General features: G+C 34.5%; 1 protein-coding gene across 1 annotated transcript in view; it reads left to right on the plus strand.

Moving 5' to 3' along the window:
* Nucleotides 1-6,173: 6,173 nt before the first annotated feature.
* Nucleotides 6,174-17,946, plus strand: part of LOC105060596 (kinesin-like protein KIN-14L) — a 64,673-nt gene continuing 52,900 nt past the window's right edge. Inside the window, 2 exon segments of the mRNA XM_010944380.4 lie at nt 6,174-6,606; nt 16,207-16,330. Coding sequence (XP_010942682.2) covers nt 6,412-6,606; nt 16,207-16,330 — 319 coding nt within the window. The 5' untranslated portion in view covers nt 6,174-6,411.

Consider the following 17,946-nt stretch of genomic DNA (forward strand, 5'->3'; position numbering starts at 1 on the left):
CATGTATCACTTGTTCTATGCACACTTAAAATTTAAATTGAGGGCCAAAAGCACTATCAATCAAAGAGGGCTAATACTTAGTTTGGTAAAAAAGACACGAATTTTATTCCTATGACATTGGGTTACGCTGATTCAAGATTTAGGATTTTCTTAGATGATGCTGATAGGGTGGAGTAGATTTAAGGATAAATCAGGAAAATAGCTATAATATGCTTGCAAAAATATGATGTAACACCTAGCCTTTTTTTGAACTTGGCTTGTCCATTTGATTGGTCCAAAATTGGAAGAAATGAAAAAAATTGTATGTACACTACACATGCGATGAATAAGGTAGACTCTTGATAGGAGTCTCCTAGCTTCTTCCCAATTTTGCCAGAGGAAAGCCAGGGGAGATTTTGACTTTAATTCTATTTTAATTAACCCCCACCTCTCCCTTCAATCCCACACTCAAGACAAGAGCTTGGATAGAGAGCTTATTGGAGTTTATTAGAGTTGTCCAAGTTTTAGCCTGTGCACCATCTATCACCACCGCAACCAAAAATACCATCGAAAGATGGGTAAGATTCCAAAATCCTTTGATTGATCCTCCTCTGCACCCTCTTTAATCTTAAATCATGAATTTTGGCGAAAACTCAAGCCTCCAAATTTTTTTTTGTTGTTTTTTTGATGTCAATTGTCACCATCGACCACCTGATGGGTGACTTCCAGTTGTGCACCATGGCCACCATCTCTAACCACAACTATATTGATCGAGAAACTCCTCTATTTTAGAAAAAAGAGAGCATGAGTCCTATGTTTCACCAAGAAACCAAAAGAAGAACAAAAGAGAAGTAAAGAAAAGAACAAAAGAAAAGAAAGAAGAGAAAAATAAAAATTTCTCTCATTCGTCTCTCTTCCCCTACTTTCTCTCTAGTTTCTCTCTACCAAGTTTTTCTGTCTGCTGTCTATTTATAATTTGTTGAATCTAGCAAAGGACCCTCCATAATGACTTTGATGGATCCCAATGAAGGGATTCTAACCCATAGCCCTTGCGCAGTATGCTAATCAATATCTCAGCCACATAAAGCACCGTTAGATTTTACCATCAATTATATTCTAACATTATAGTATGACTCATAATTTGTGGTTGATCAATTGGATGTCCTCTATCGAATTGACTTGGACGTCAGGTGCTAGTCGTGCTACATTTAGTCATCTCTATGAGGATGTTGGAGCCTAAAATTTTTATTCCTAAAATAATTATTTTTGAATTTTGATAAAATATAATTTTTGATATTAGGTTTTGAAAAAGAAATCCATGATTAGTTGTATTTGTTTGCTCATTTTTCGTTCAATATAAGTAATGATCTGTCTTTTCTAGATTTTTATTTGTATAAAATTATTTTTAATATAAATAAATTATTGATAGATTTATATGCAATTTATAAATTTTATTAAATTATATTTTGAATGAAAATTTGATAAGAAATTTTAAGTAACATTTCTTGGACTATTACTATATTGTTTGCTCCTCTTATATCTTATATGCATATTTATATTATAGATTATATATTATATTACAAAAAAGATTTTGATATGTATCGAATTTGTACTCTCAACTTAACTACATTTTAGAATCTATCAATTGAGAATTATAGCCCAATATTTTGATTATTATTGAGCTTATTATTTTATTTCTGACCTTATCGTAGGATATAAATACAATATTCTAGCCCCATCATGAGGTATAAATATGATATTTCACCTCCCTCTATAGGATACAAGTGTGGTTCTATTGCTAGCTTCATCATAAGACATAAGTGTCGTTATAATTCTTGTGAATGAAATTTATTATTATATATATGAATATTTGAAAGATATTAGTTTTATTGGATTCATATTTTTGAAATATAATTAGTTATGTCTTTACATTGATTCACTATAATTTATATTTGACTATTATATCTTATAATATTTTATGAATGATCTAATTAAGGTACTCATTATTTATCAGACTGTTGAGCTTATTATCTTTTTTTTTTAATTTTTTGATTTAGATACTTAATTGCAGATATATGTGCTGTTTTGGAAATAAGATCAAAAGTAAGATTCAATGATATCAATATAGTTTATATTTAGATTTATTATTATATTTTTATAAAATTATTAATCGATATTTAATTGATATAAGGCTTTAAAATTTTATCAATGAATAAATTAAATTTTAGATTTTAGTTATCTAACTTTTTCTGCTACAATGTATTTGATATCATATTAGAATATTTTGCATACTTACGGAGAAAGTTTTCTATAAATATACAATGGTTGTCGTGATCTTAGTTGGTGATACCAGATTAAAGACATGACATAGAAAAGACATATAATAGAGAATTTTTTTTTAAAAAAATCTAATAAAATCAAATTTAATAATTAGAGTTGATAAATGGTACATATTTTACTTCAATTTTGAAAAGTCACATTTTAACACCCTCCCCCTCAAACAAAAAGTAGCAAAATTTTCTGCATATAATTTTGCCGAGGATATGCAGAGATTGATCATAACAACATATTAATGAGAGAGTAATTATGAGAGTTATAGAAAAAATGAATTACGAGAGTTTTCTTTCCTCGAGGTGGTGACACTATAGCTGGTTGGTTGGTGATGCCATTGATGGCCGAGCGAGGAGTTCTTTTCTCACACTATCATTCTATTCATTCTTTTGGGTAAAAAGCTTATCTATAAATTTATATTTTTTAGATAAATATTTTTCAAACAATATTTAGATAGAAGAGCAATTTATCTATATTCTTTTATGCATTGAAAATGGCTTGAAAATCTATTATCCATATTTTTTTTACATTACTAGTTATCTGAACAAGTTGCTAAGATTTATCTATATTTTCTATAATACTCTTTATTATATATAATAATATAATATAATATTTTATATTATATTATATTTTATATCTTATAATATATATTCATAAATATAGATTGTTATATATAATATAACATAATAAATTATATTATATATAATAAAATAATATATATTATAATATAGTATATAATATGATTATATTAAATTAATAAAAGATATTAATATTATATTATAATAATAAAATAAGATATTATACTAAAATATTAGTATTTGATAATAATATTATATTATATAAGATGGTATTATATATTATTATTGTATTATTATAGGGTTAGAGGTATATTAGGTATGAAATAAAAAAATTATTTTTTTTATTGATGAAAAAAATTACTTATCCATCTTTTAGATAGGTAAGATTTTTTTATTTTATAAAAAATATTATTTATAAAATATAATTTATTTATTTAAAAATTATAAAAATAGATAAATTGATTAATAAAAATAATTATTTTTTTATAATATTTATTTATTAAAAAAAAGAAAAAAAAAAAAGGGATCCTTGGAGGTAGATAAGCATAATACGCACAGTATGTGAAGGAAATGGGAAAGTTCGAGATCTGAGAAACCTTACCAGGACATGGTACAAAAACATTGGAGAGAATAAATTCAATTGGTGCCCGTCCAAACGCACGCAGCGGCGACGTACTTCGCGCCCTGTCTGAACGGCACGTAAAGCCAAAATGTCGAACCGCGTGCACCACTGATCACGTGGGACTCACAACTCCCACCTAGCACCGGAAAATTATTACTCGCGTGGAACCCTGAGCTGGATTCTTCCCCACGTATGAGCCGTCCATTTATTTGACCGTTTTTTCCGGTGTTCCTGCTCCGTTTGATTCGTGATGGAGGGAGAAGGGGAATAGTTTTAGCTACCTTGTTGCTAAGGTTCATCTGAACAATTCCAGGAGGAAAGGGAAGGACGGAAAGTTGAAGTCAGGGTCGTGTCTAGCTGGCTAGCTTTGCTTCCAAGAGAAATTTTGGTGGAGAGGGTCGACGGAAAAAGGGAAAGTTTATTTTTTATTATTGAAAAAGATTAAGGTTCTTAGATAATGATGTGGGGGGGACCAAACTGCTTCTGATGTGGATCTACTCGCATTACATGGCATGTAGCAAGGCAGCAATCTTGGGCTCGGTAATTTCCACCTACAATAATATTAAAGGAGATGAAGAATTATTAAACAGCAATAATTGCTACTAGAATCCTTTCATCATGGAAAGTTAGTGTGATGAAAGCCTGTGAAGCTATTTGTATAGGGCCTTTTGAGTCTAGGGATGGACCAGGAACCTTTGGATCCAGCCTCTAAACTTAGCTGCAGGGAGAAAAAAAAATTTCAAAAAACCTCTAGGAGGTGATTTTTAAAAAAAAACAAAACTAGTTAATGCACATCATCTGGGCATTCTTTGCAAGGTGTATTAAGCTAATCACTACTCAAACTCCTATATCAACATGAAGAGACTTTAGCAACTGCCATCCTCAATGCAACTCAATAAACATGCCAACTTTCAAGTTAAAAGACCTACTTTTATTTCTGCAAGTTATCGGTTGATTGGTCCTTATATGTTTAAAAGCTGGACCTTTGTTTGTGCTTAACTCGTTTCTTTAGATTTTTAAACAAGCTATCCAAGTCAAAAAGTTTTAACCATTCATAGATAATTAAGATTACATATAACTCTATCTAGGCCATATATTCTTCTTCTTGAATGACCTAGATGGTAAATTCAACGACCATAATTTTTGTTTTAAATAGCAAGAAAAATATTAATACTTATAATTTGATAATTTGAAACCATCTAACACAGATATACACATACATACATACATACATACATACATATATATATATATATATATATACATACTAAAATCGATATTCTGCTTGCACGGAGCTCTCAATTTATTATGTGAATGCTCATATTAATAATATTATTAACAGAGTTTTTTTTTTAAAATACTAGATAGGGCTCTTATTTAATACATTTTCTCAAAACATGACAATATAATGTCATTAATAACAAGCTTATTAAACTATTTTCAAGAAAGTATATTTTTGTGTCAAAAAAAAAAGAAAGCACTTTTCATTAGTACCACTAAATTAATATATAAATTAATGATATTATTAATATCCATATTTTCTTAAGATATACCAGTATTAATGGAAATACTTTCCACTGGTATTACACCATGTCCGCATTCAATGCAAGTCTTTGGATTACACTTATATTTTATTAAGTTTTATTATATTATTTTGATCATGACCTTACTTAACAACAAAAGTATAATTATTAATGATCCTACTATATTGCAATTAAATATTTTTTTAGATGCAATATCTTTTTATTTTTTATTATACATAAATTAGATCATGATCTTATAATTTTATAATAATAAATTATTTTACTATATTGACAGATGTATATATAGAAGTTTATACAATAATAATATATCATAATACTAATATCAAAAGTTTACTTTAAAAAATATTTAAGCTTTTATATATATTAAATTCTGTTCTGTTTTTATTATTTATGCAGCCTATATTGTTTTTTATTACATCTATATTGTTTGATGAAAATTCAAGTTCATGATCTCCTCCTATATGTAGATAAAGGTTCTATGTCTATATTCAAAGGTCTTGTTCAGAAACAAGATAATTTTTAAAATAAGCCAATTACCTTGGTTTTCTCGGGACAAACACCAACATGTTGATCTGAAAAGCGAAAACCATCAATGGCTAATAATTCACTCAAAACCCTTGAAAATCAGGGATAGATAGTTCCTACCTTTCCACTACTTTCATCCAGTTAATGTAAGAAAATGGTTATTTATATCAGTCATCGATGGAAAGCAAACCCTTCTTACCACAAAAATAAAAAAGAAAAAAAAAGAAAAAGAAAAAGAGGGCAAACCCAAAGGGAGTAGTACTTATTGTGTTTGAGCAAACCAACGGTCATCACTTAAATCAGTGGTACCTTGGTGCTGTGTAATAATAAGATTAGTTTAAAAAAAGGTATCCAAATATAAAATAATACTTGTCTCACTCTGTCTCCGTACTGTCTACATTCCTCAATGATCCTAAAATTACTTATCTGATTTTCAAACTTGACCTACTCATTTTACAACGCTAGCATGGCCAAACCCATGAAAAGGAACCCTTTTTTCTAAAAATATAAATTTAAAATCTATGAATGAAGGGGCAAAAAAAAAAAAAAAAGAAAATAAAAGGAGGAAAACAGAAAAAACCTGGACACAGGCCAAACGGCCTCAACAACGAGGCGATGGCTCACCCTTGGGGTGGTAGAAAACCTCTGGCCTGGGTGTCTCCTCTCCCTCCTCACGAGTTATAGATAGCCCTCCTCCGATCGCCAACCCCTTCCGATCGCCATTCCTCTCCTCTCCCCCCGGCCTCCTCCCCCTTCTCTTCCATTCCTCCCCATTTCCCCTCTCTAGCGCTCCGTTTCTAGGGTTTGAATCTCGAGTGAGAGGGGGACGGCCATGGCGGAGCAGAATAAACGGTGGACGTGGGAGTTGCCGGGCTTCGAACCCAGAAAGTCCTTCGAGCGCGATGATCAGGAGCCCCACCCCGTGGTCCGGAGGCTCTCCGTCTCCCCGTCGTCCCTGGTGCAGCGCCCTGAGCTCCCGAAGCAGCCCCTCGCTGTCAAGTTCCAGAAGTTGAAGGACCAACTCCAGGTTTCGCCTCTCTTCTTCCTTCATCCATTCTCGGTCTCTGAATCTTTCCTTTTCTTCTTCACTTCAGTAGTAAGAATGTGAATTTGACGCTACCCTATTCTGCAAATTGGCCACTTTTCCGCTGGAATGAGATCTATGATTTGGTAAATATAAGAAAATGAGCTTTTTTTTTTTGTGCCTTTAATATTGTCTGAACTTGTTTGGCGGACTCTACTTTGGCAAGAACTCTGTGTGCATACTTCGGTGCACTTTGTTATGCTTCGATATATAAAGTTTGTCATTCTGCTAAGAGCTCCTTATTGCATTATGAGTTTTAAGTTTCGTACCGATTCATAAAGTTGGTCATTTGTGCTGAGATATATCTATCGTGCTATGAGTTCAAGGTTCCTAGCAAACATGTGTTGTGTAGCTCTAGAGTGGAAGTGGAGAATGATAACAACTTGTTGAATGGTACGAGAGGAGAGGAGGAAGAGAGGCATGAGTAGATGGGGATATACAACGGTACTGTATGGGGTTGTTAAATTCGGGGGCTTCTAAATTTCCAAATCGGTGTTGCATGATGGTGAATTGGTATACCAGAGAAGTGCATGACAGAGAGGAGAGGTGATAGTTGCAGTCTTAAATGGTGCTATACGTTTGATTTTATAACTGTCCCATGCACTTCCTCTGTGCATTCTATTCTTGGGTTTCTTAAAGTTCATGATTTAGTTGCTCTGTTGTGTTGCAGAAGGTTTGCTAGTAAGTACTAACCTGGAGGCTTTTCATGGAACTCAAGAAATTTAGGCTGCTTATTTAGCTCATCTCTTAGTGTAATAGCAAAACTTAACATTTATTAGATTGGAATGAACTCGTACATGGTTACTGCTTTATAAGATGCCATGAAATGGATTGCAGGAATGGGAGTGAGAATAAATAATCTGAAAAGATAGGTGAATGCCACTTATCATGAAAATAAATCATTCTCCATGAAAGTTGAGCGAGCAAGTGAGGTAGCCAAAGTGTGCATAGTGGCTCCATGATATTGCTCACTCCAAGGAAGAACAGGAAAACAAGTGGCTTGCTTGATATCTTTCTTTTCTTTGGAAGGAACCCCTCGTATTAACACAAGAGATGTATGCATGTTGTAGGGTAATTTTGCTGTATTCTTCCATATTTTGGAAATGGAACTAGATGACACAATCTATTCTGGTGTGGAGAAATTCCTCCATGCTCTTTGATGCGTCCAGAGTTGCTGGTATGAGAACTTTAGAAACTTTTATTGTTAAAAAACACCATTTCTCTTGCACCAGGAATTTCATGTCTCCCAAAACTTTTTATGATATGAGAAGAATTTTCTTCTCCTGTTGATGTTTTGATAAACAACTTCTCCCCATTGAAGAAATTATCTTATTGGTGTCACTTCTTCATCAGTTTTGCTTTCTTAGTGAAATTTCACAGACCTATGAAGTCTTGACTCAACCATTGATGCCACTGACAAGCACCTGGAGAATTTTTTTTTTTGCACGCAGAAGGTCATGACCACTAACAGCTATCTTGTGGGAGAATAAATACCAGATTAGTGGTTGAAAGCCCCATATGTGTTGAAAATGGTGGTGCAAGTGGTTCTTCATTTGCATATGTTAAGTAGGGCCAAGTATGGTTGATACATGTTTTGCTCAATGCAAAAAAAATGCACTTGAAGTCTAGTAATTAGGCTTCGGAGGCTGAATTAATGATGGCAAAGGACATCTCTAATTTTTAGGCAAAGGTAGAACCCCTTAGCTTAACATTGAGGCAAGGTAGCTCCACATTTATCAATGTCTATCCTTAAATCCTTAAACCATATAAAGCATCTTAATTTTTCATTTTTTCAATTCCAAAAAATAAACCCAATCAGGCTATGCAATTAAAGATGTAAAATATTTCTATAATAATCCTAATTAGATTTCTCTCTTGGCTTAAAACATGCTGGACCTTTACAGAAAAAGGGATTGTAATATTGCTGGACTTTGAGAATAAGAAGAAGAGCAGAGACAGTATGTAGAAACGGATCTGCTCATGCTAACTTCCTAACCAACAGGTGAAAGAAAATCCAATTTAGCAAGAAATAAAGTAATTTAAAAACTTCAAGGGGGGACTAAGTGATACTTCTGAACAAAGAGGTGAAGGCAGGATATGATGCATAAGAAAAATGTTAATTATCACTTAATTATTTTTAGGTCCTTTTAGGATCTAGACTTTAGTATAATTGTCTCAAATCTGAAATCATTTAGTAGCCATGTGCATATAACCTGCATTATATCAAGTAACAAAAAAATTTTGTATTATAATTCTTCAAGTTAACTTGGGGCTTTTACTTTTGTTGAAAATGGGGGAATACTACCACATGTTTGATGAACTTTGAATAAATTGTTAAACTGTTTTGTCAGGTGTAATAAGCATCCAAATATGTGAGGAACAGCTCAAACAAAGTCTAAAGACTGGTATACATGTTGGTTTTTGCAGCTATCTGCCCCAAGCCACATTTGAAAGATTGTGGGAGCTTTATATCTATTTTCTTGTTGGTTTTGCCCATTAAATTTATGCCATGTGTATGTTTTAGATTGGCCTTGGAGCTGAAAAAGAGGTACAAATTAACTTTAGTTAAAATACTCAAGTGGTTAGTTTTGAACTAAATTATAGATGGAATTGGTTTATTCTTGCAGCTAAAATGATTAGGGTTGAGCATGGATCAGGTTCGGTTGGGTTGAGAAAAAAATTTCATCCGATCAAATCCAATTGGCTTGAAGAAAATTCAATCCGCTGCCGACTGTTTATCATGTATAAGCCGTTTGAAACCGAAGTGAACGGTTTGTAGCGGGTTCGGATGGGTTGTGTCGGTTTGGGCTTTAATATTGACCCAATATTGATTTTAAGTCCAATATTGATTTTAAGTCCAATGTTGGCCCACTTAAGCTTATTTGCTTTTTTTTTGTCAATTTAATGCAAAAAAGGTCTAAACTTTATAAGTTACGAATGTTGGGCTTATTTTTGAATCTGTACGAAACAAAACAGAAAAAAAAGATTTATTCATTTGAAAGCAATTACATCTGAAAGTTTTTACTTAAGAATTGTCTCAAATTAATGTGTTTCCATCAATAATTCAATATTAATATTCTCATGAATCCAAATGGTTGATGGGGTATTTTTTAGAATGAAGTATTGAAGTCTAAACGACACCGTCCCAAAATAAAAGTGAGTTTGTAAAATACTACATCGGTTGGGTTCGGTTTCATACAGGTTAAAAGTGTAGGAACCGAATCCGACCGTAAATAATCGATTTTTTACAAACCCCAACCCGATTCTACCCGATTTATGTCTTTCAACCGATCAAAATCGATGTTTATTGGGTCGGATTGGGTGGGTTTCTTTGGGTTTCGGTTATTTGCGCAGCCCTAAAAATGATGCTCATATGTAGGAGGGAGGGTTGGCATCACTCTGTCTTTCTAACATAGTGAAGTGACTGTGAATTCTAGAACAGCAATTCCTCTGGTTGAGTAGTGGGAGCTCACTTCAACATAATGGTATCTTTGTCTCACAGAGCAGTCAATGTTTGTGAACCCATTTCACAAAATTGGGAGCTGAAACGTTTAGTTCATAGTGCTGCTTAGACATAAGGATACAACTGTTTACTATAGTTTTAATATAGTCACCATGTGGCTAGTCTTAAGTATTATTGCAGTCTAGGAAGCATAGATACCGTTATGCGGTATGGGTACTTTATGGTACCGATACGCCAATACGGCAAAAATTGAAAAAAATCATAATATGGGTACGGCTAGATATTTTATTTTTTTATTAATATTTGAATATATATAATATTTTAATATTAATAAAAATATATGAAAAACTGAATCATATATATAATATTTGAATATTAATAAAATTAAGTTCTCAAATCTCAACTAAATTTATAAGTATCATCATAAAAAACAAACAAACACTTGTAATTAATGAAAAAAAAATTAGCAGTCTAAATAAGTAGAAGAAATTAAAATAGTAAGTTTTGATAATTAAGTGATAATAGTTTAGTTACTTCATTTTCTGCATCATCAGCAAAAAGCTTCTTCTCCATATCTAGTTCATCAAGGGACAAACTTGCAATCTCAAGAATGCAGAGATAGGAGTATCGGTATCGTATCGGAAACGTATCTGCACCGAAAATGTATTCGGTGGTGGTACACGCCTGATATAGGAGTATCCGTGCTTCATAGATTGCAGTGTAACATGTTAACTTTATAGGGCAACCATATTGGGCCGTGTGTCAAGTAGGTTTGACCAACATGAAATAAATTAAGGCAGCAATGCAATAAAAATCCAATTCACGAGGCTCCTGCTATTGTGGGGTCTAGGAAGGGTCAAAGTTATGCATCCTTTCCTCATTTGCGTAGAGGCAGGATGGTGATGCAATCAGACATTAAATTCTTCAGGAAGATCTTTATATATGCATCATTGCAATATAGTATTTTTGGAAAAAACTGACTTAGTTAATTTTCGTTTAGGGATTGCAAGCTTCCATATGCTTGATCTTGTCCTAGATTCTACCTCGATTTATTCATACTAGTTATCGAAATAAAAGTAATATATGTCAAACTTATGTGGATACTCTGACAGGGAACTGAGTTGTAAGAAGTTTTTGCACAACAAGTTCCTTTTCATGAATGATCATTCTGTAGGGATCTTGCTTAGCTTGTCCATATTTAGTTACGTGTATGATAATATTGTGACTTGTGGTGGAGGAAACTTAGGATATTCTTACTGAGTATGATTTTCCAATGGATCTAAGGTCTCTCTTCTCTACAGCTAAACTAGGCACCTTATGTTTGTTGTTGTAGAGCACCATAATAGCTATCCATTCTAGTTTGTTCTAGGGTTCCAGTTTGTTTCTTCATTTCCCTTTGTTCATGTGTGAATGGGAGAGTTATGCGGAAACTCTAATAAGGTTTGTAAATTGATGACATGTATGCATCGCAAAGTTTGTAGTTTATTGGGAGGCTCTTTCTCGTCAATATTCCATTCTAGTTTTTTCATTGAATTTCTACTTCCCTATTCAAAAAATTTGCTAAAGTTTTATATCATATAAGTTTATTAGTTGCTGAATTGATTTCTCCATATTCACATAATGTTGCATTTCAAATATGTGGATGGTGGTGTTCTTCCAACGGATGTTACTAAAGGAATAAAAAGATTGAATAAGTCTCTAAGCAAATTTTTATGCAGTTGAGCCCTGTGAAATTGAACTACATTTTTGGGAGTTGATGTAGTTAGGTCAATACAAGGGTTAAATCTTGGCAGTATAAATGTGACAGGTCTTGGAAAGAGAAATGCTGGTGAACAAGCCTATGGGTATGCACCCTCATAGCAAGCTTACAATAGATCAATCTGAACTTCTAGATGATCCGCAGGCCCCTTCTCTATCCTGACCGGTGGTAAAGGGGACATCTTGAATTGGGCAAATGGCAAGTCACATGACCCTGGTTTTCTGTTTGTTTGAAATAGTATAGGCAAGATGAAGGGGAATGGGGTCAATATCAAATGGTGTGAAGCAAGGTTTGCCATCTCGGTATCGGACCCCATATCGGTAAAATTCTGCTCAATGTCAGTACGCGGTTCGGTACAGTACAGTAATGTTGGTATGCTCCGAGATGGCGTACCGGTACGAGATCGATATGGTATGGTACGGGCAGTATGGGGTGGTACAGTATTCCATGGTTTGTGAAGATTGGTTGGTAGATTGATCTATCTCATTGTCATGCGTCTAGAAATTATTTCCCTTGTTAGTATGTTATTAAATACCTAAAAGCTGGTGGGACTGTTTTGTCATGGTTACTTTATTTTCATATTTTGATTTCTAAAATGTGCTTCTGATCAATTGTTCAAAGATCATTAATAAATAGAAGAATTTTCTTATGTTGATGGGGCAAGTTCTCTAATTGATGAGACTTAACTACAGGTTCTTCATTGAAAGAAATGTAATAAATTGGAGAATATGGAAAAAGATCCAATAAGAAGATAGATGTAGATTATTGAGTTGTGTCTTATCCATCATGTGAACTTATGTACCGAGATGTCCATTTTTTGCATAGTTAATTGCTATTAGGAGGTGTTTTGGAAGTTATATTATTGCAGTCAGTTGTGTAACATTTTGGTCAATAATCCAGTGTTTTTCAAAGAACAGATGCATTAGGGTGGACGACTACTTTGTTAGGAACTAGTATTTGGCAAATGTGATATGTTGGTGTTATACAAGGGAGCATGGTGATGGATGCTATGATCTCATTCATTGAGATTGGTTGAAGTAGATTTGATATATATACATCCCATTTAATCTTATAAACTTTTTCAACAAGTCATTTAAAGTGATATAGTGGGATGTATATGTTAAAAAAATATACACATAAAAGTTAAGAAAGGTACATGCCTGAGGTGTTAAATGGGGAAGTGTTCATGGAGACCAAATACACGTGTGCATGTGTGTGTTTTGTTTTGTTTTGTTTTTTTTTTTTTTTTTTTTGGTGGGGCGGCTGGGGGGGTGTGGAGATGTTGGAGACCAAAGAGTTGGGGTGAAGATGTGGAGATCATGGGGCTCACCTATAAAATTAGAGATCAAGTGGGGCAAAAACTTGGTTAAAATCAGACTGCTGATCAACTAGCCAATAATTTCATGAAGGCCATTTGGAATGAGATAACTGGTTGACTGCTACTGCTATAATGTATTCAGAGCTTCAATTTTTTATGCTCCAGCTTGAATGCAGTATTGAAGGTCTGCTAGTTAAGTTCATAGAAATCCTGAGTTTAAGATGACAGTGTGCTTTTCAATTCATTTTCATGCATATGGGCCTCAACTTTTGTATTTGTTCTAGTTTTATAGCTCAAAACATGTTATAGATCAATTAGTGGTTCTGCTGCTTAGGGCAATTTGGGCATTCAATAATATTTTTAATAGTAGGAGGGAGTTCTGCAGCCTTTAATTCTTCCTTCCCATCTCTTTGTCACTTTTTCCCTTTTTCCTTCATCTACTTTCTATTCCCCTATACATGTTTGCCTGTTGGTCTGTGGCTATGAATCTCCTTCTCATTTTCTTTCTTATTTTTCTTTTAAGGGACCGTAGGTATTCCAATTTCTGCAGGATCATAAGTACAGGTTGGATTGAGTTCTTACTTTGATACAGAGTTAACATAATGCTTTTTATACGGGACCTTGTCTCTCTGCAAGGTACATGTAAGATAGATAGAATTCCTTGGTTAAGAGCATGAAAATTGACTGGAGAGTTTAAAGTAGCAGTATTTACATAATTTTATAGATAATCAAAGAGGATCTTAACAACAAAGCCTGTTGTGAAGACTGATTGTACAATTGCATGTGTGGATATATTATGAGGTAATATTTTTTTGGCAAGAGAACTTGCAAATCATGAGTCCATCTGTAAATCGTATGATGCCAGCCATTCAATTTTTTTGATAGAGAAATATTGTTGACACGCTCCTGACTCTTGTTAGGTTACAACCTAAAAGGGGTGTTTAGCTAGTGCCAGGTGTAACATAGGGCTGATGATATATCCTTCATCAAAGTTTATTCACTTCTTCATGTTCGTAATTTGTGTAAAATTCCTAAGTGGCTATGTTCTCTTGCTGGAGATCTTGATATCCGATTGTAGTGGCTGTCATGTTTGGTGATTCTGGCAGCTTTTGGAACTACTCAACTGAGAGGACTTGGTGGATGGAACACAATTATATGCATAGAACTTACTTATTCTGCTATATTCTTGAAGATGCTAGGAAAGCTGTTAAGAGACAGGCCAAATTTTGATGTATTTAGTGCTAATAAAGACTCTGTTTGTTGAAAACTTGAAATCTTCCGAAGTTGGAATAGTGGCTTGGTGCCTAGGGAAAATAGCCAAGCTATTTTATTGGTTAAATATGGCAGAGGCTGATTAGAGCTAAATTAGATGTATTTGTTACCATATGCAGCCCTCGTCTAAGGGATTCTTAAAAGATCCTGAAGTGTTCATTTTATGTTCTTTTGGGTTCTCAAAAATTTAAGACATGGTCACATCATGGTGTTGATGGGCATGCATATAGGCTAAAAGGATATAAAAATTCATGAGAGGCATACATGACTGGTTCAAATGTCCAATTTCTACATTGGATTTGTGAAAATTTTGAAGTTTCTAGGATCCCAATTTCCTATAAGCAAGCTTTGGAGTTCTTTTGAATTTAAGGGATGATGTTTTGAGTCTTCTAAATCTCGAAGAGAGTAGAACTAAGGGCCAAAATGATCTTACATACATACATACATGTATACATATGTACATACATGTATGCATCCATGCATGCGTACATACATGAATACTAACATATGTACATTTATAATTTAATTTTATTTAGAATGTTCAATTTTTTTTGACCAATTGATGCATAGGCTAGAGGTTTCCAGATCACATGATTTTTGGCATGTGAGAAGTTTAGATGAGTAGATCATATCCGATGGCTTGGATCGTCGATATGGACCACAATCATCCAGTGTAGACCTAGTGGGATCTGAGTGGAGATTCATTCAAGTATAGCCAGGCTAGCTCTCTCTCTCTCTACACACACACACACATATGCACACACATATATGGACACACACACACACACACACATTATATGCATTCACACACACACACACACACGCACACATGCATTTACATATGCATATATACACATATATACATTTACATATGCATATATACATATATATGCATATACATATACACACACATACATGGAATGCTGTATTAGGTTGAACCGTCTAGTACGTCGCATACTGTACCATACCAGTCTCATACTAGTACAGTGTTTCATACCATACCAACACTTGGTATGCTATCTCATACTGTACCAAACTGCGTATCGATACTCTAATAGGATGATAACGGTACGGGATCTGGTGTCAAGATAGCGAATCTTGCACACACACACATATCTATATCTATATACACATACATGCACACACATGCAACACACGCATAGATACATACGTACATGTATGTATATGTATATATATATATATAGAGAGAGAGAGGGGGGGGGAGAGATAGAGAGGACTCCACTAGATGTCTTCTATGGTTCCCTTGCACCCTAAAGTAGATATTTGCAAAGAATAAATTATAATTGATGGTTTTGATAAATACCCTGCACTTCTATTTTTTTACCCTCTGAACCACTTATGGAGCATGTTGCATAAGTCAACTCCTTTACTATTTGTGCCTGATAATTAATTTTCGCAGTCATTATGAAGCTGGGTATAAGATAATCTTGCTTTTATTATGTATGGGAGATTATGCCTCATACAGAGTGTCATGCCTCAGTCTTTGTTCCTATATGTGGATAGATCTAAATGTCATTGGAGCAAAGGTTAGATATCATCTGGCAAACAGAATTAATATTCACTCAACTGAAAAATGTGGCTAATACTTAATTGGTTGTTGATTATTATTTTGCATCAAGAATTGTTTCATGCACATGTTGTTTCTTTCTCCCTATATTTTCTACTCGTTATCTTTATGTGTTTTGTAACCTCTTAGAATTGGCCTGACAGCATACTAGAGAGGACTACTTGGAGTTGAGACAGGAAGCAAGTGACCTTAGAGAATACTCGAATGCCAAACTTGACAGAGTTACTCGCTATCTGGGTGTTCTTGCTGACAGGGCTCACAAACTAGGTAAGGCGATCAAAACTACTGTTCCATTGCATTTATCTTTCTGCATGCACATTTAACGTTGTGCTTGTTGGTCATCTTTCTATGCATTTGTGCTACATGAATGCAAGTCTTTTTTTTCTCTTTGTATATATCAATTTTTTTTTGTTGTTACTTGTACCTCCATCTGTGATTTCACCCTTTGACAATGGTAGCAACATGCACCTTTTCTTTATGCAGCTGTATACAATAACTAATCTTTTAAACTGTTTATGTTGTGCTCATTTATATTTAGTTGTCGGATAATGCTTCTGTGAAATGTCACCTATTGGAATGCATGGTTTAAATTGTTTAGGTATCCTAGTGATTCTGCATGAAGTTGGTTGGCAGTGAAACATATAAGCCGGTTAGGATGATCACAGAGGCTTGATAGCTGCGCTAATAGCTAGTCGCTGTATTAGCTAACCTCATCTTAAATGCATATCTTAGATGCATATTAATCACAAGATATTAGAAAATCTTTTCATTTTTTCCTATGCGTTGTTGTGGCCAAGGTTCAATATTGGTTTGGCTGGCAGCACGGTTTGGTACGCCTAGGTGACTTTCTGTATTGGGCCAAAACCGACATAGCTGAGAGGGTGGAGGGAGAATAAGAGAGAGGGAAGGGAGAGGGAGAGAGGGCCTCTGGAGGCCGTTCGAGGGCTGCCAAAGTGCCTGAGGAGGGGTTCCGCCCTTGTTTTTTTTTTATTTGGCTGATTTCCAATGAAGTTGGTAATGGTGAAGGTTGGTGGAGGAAGAGTGGGAGAGAGGAAGAGGGGGGGGGGGGTGGAGGGAGAGGGAAGAAGGGGGGAGAGCGATGGCGAAAGCCGGTGGAGGACATGGCAAGGAGGGCGGCGGAGAGGAAGAATGTGAGACGAAAAGAGAGAGGGAGAGGGTGGGGTTGCTGACTTCATCGAGAGCTGGCAAACTAAAAAAAAGAAACAAGGGTGGAAGCCCTTGTTTCAATAGGGAGGAGGGTAGAGGCCCTCCGGTGGCCTTGAAGGCCCTCTCTTCCTCCCTCTCCCCCCCTCTTCTCCCTCTCCCTCTCCTTCACTTGTTTCTCATTTTGAATGTTGGTACCATCCGAGTCCGCCGCTACTCGGTATGCCCTGAACTAGGGAAGTTCGGGATGATTTTTCAATCCTTGATTGTGGCTTTATATAGTTGTGTTTTTTTGGTTATTTGAAAGGAAAAAGACAGTTGAAAAATTTTAATCTAAAGATGTGCCAAACTATGCTCCAAAATAAAATTTTGACTCTTGTTGGAAACTATAAATTTCAATTTTCTTTTCTAATTTTCAGATGTGAAAAATGCTTTCTTCAAATTTTCCACTTCATGTTACTCTTTTTGATTAAGCTTTATAATGTTGTACTTATTTTTTAATAAGATTATCACCAAGAACGTTTTTGCAAAAGAGTTTGAGGAGGATGAGGGCTGGGGGAGTTGGGAAGGCAAGAGTTTTATGAGTTTCCCTTTTTGATTTTGCTTAAATGCTTTTGGGGCTCTCTGAAGCATGTGGTTCTTATTCGATGATTTTAAACAACCATAGATGTTTAAAGATCATAAAGATTACTAGATTTGTGTGCTTGACTGTTTGTGTG

The sequence above is a fragment of the Elaeis guineensis genome, chromosome 13, assembly GCF_000442705.2.
Source record: "Elaeis guineensis isolate ETL-2024a chromosome 13, EG11, whole genome shotgun sequence".
Lineage (NCBI taxonomy): Eukaryota > Viridiplantae > Streptophyta > Magnoliopsida > Arecales > Arecaceae > Elaeis > Elaeis guineensis.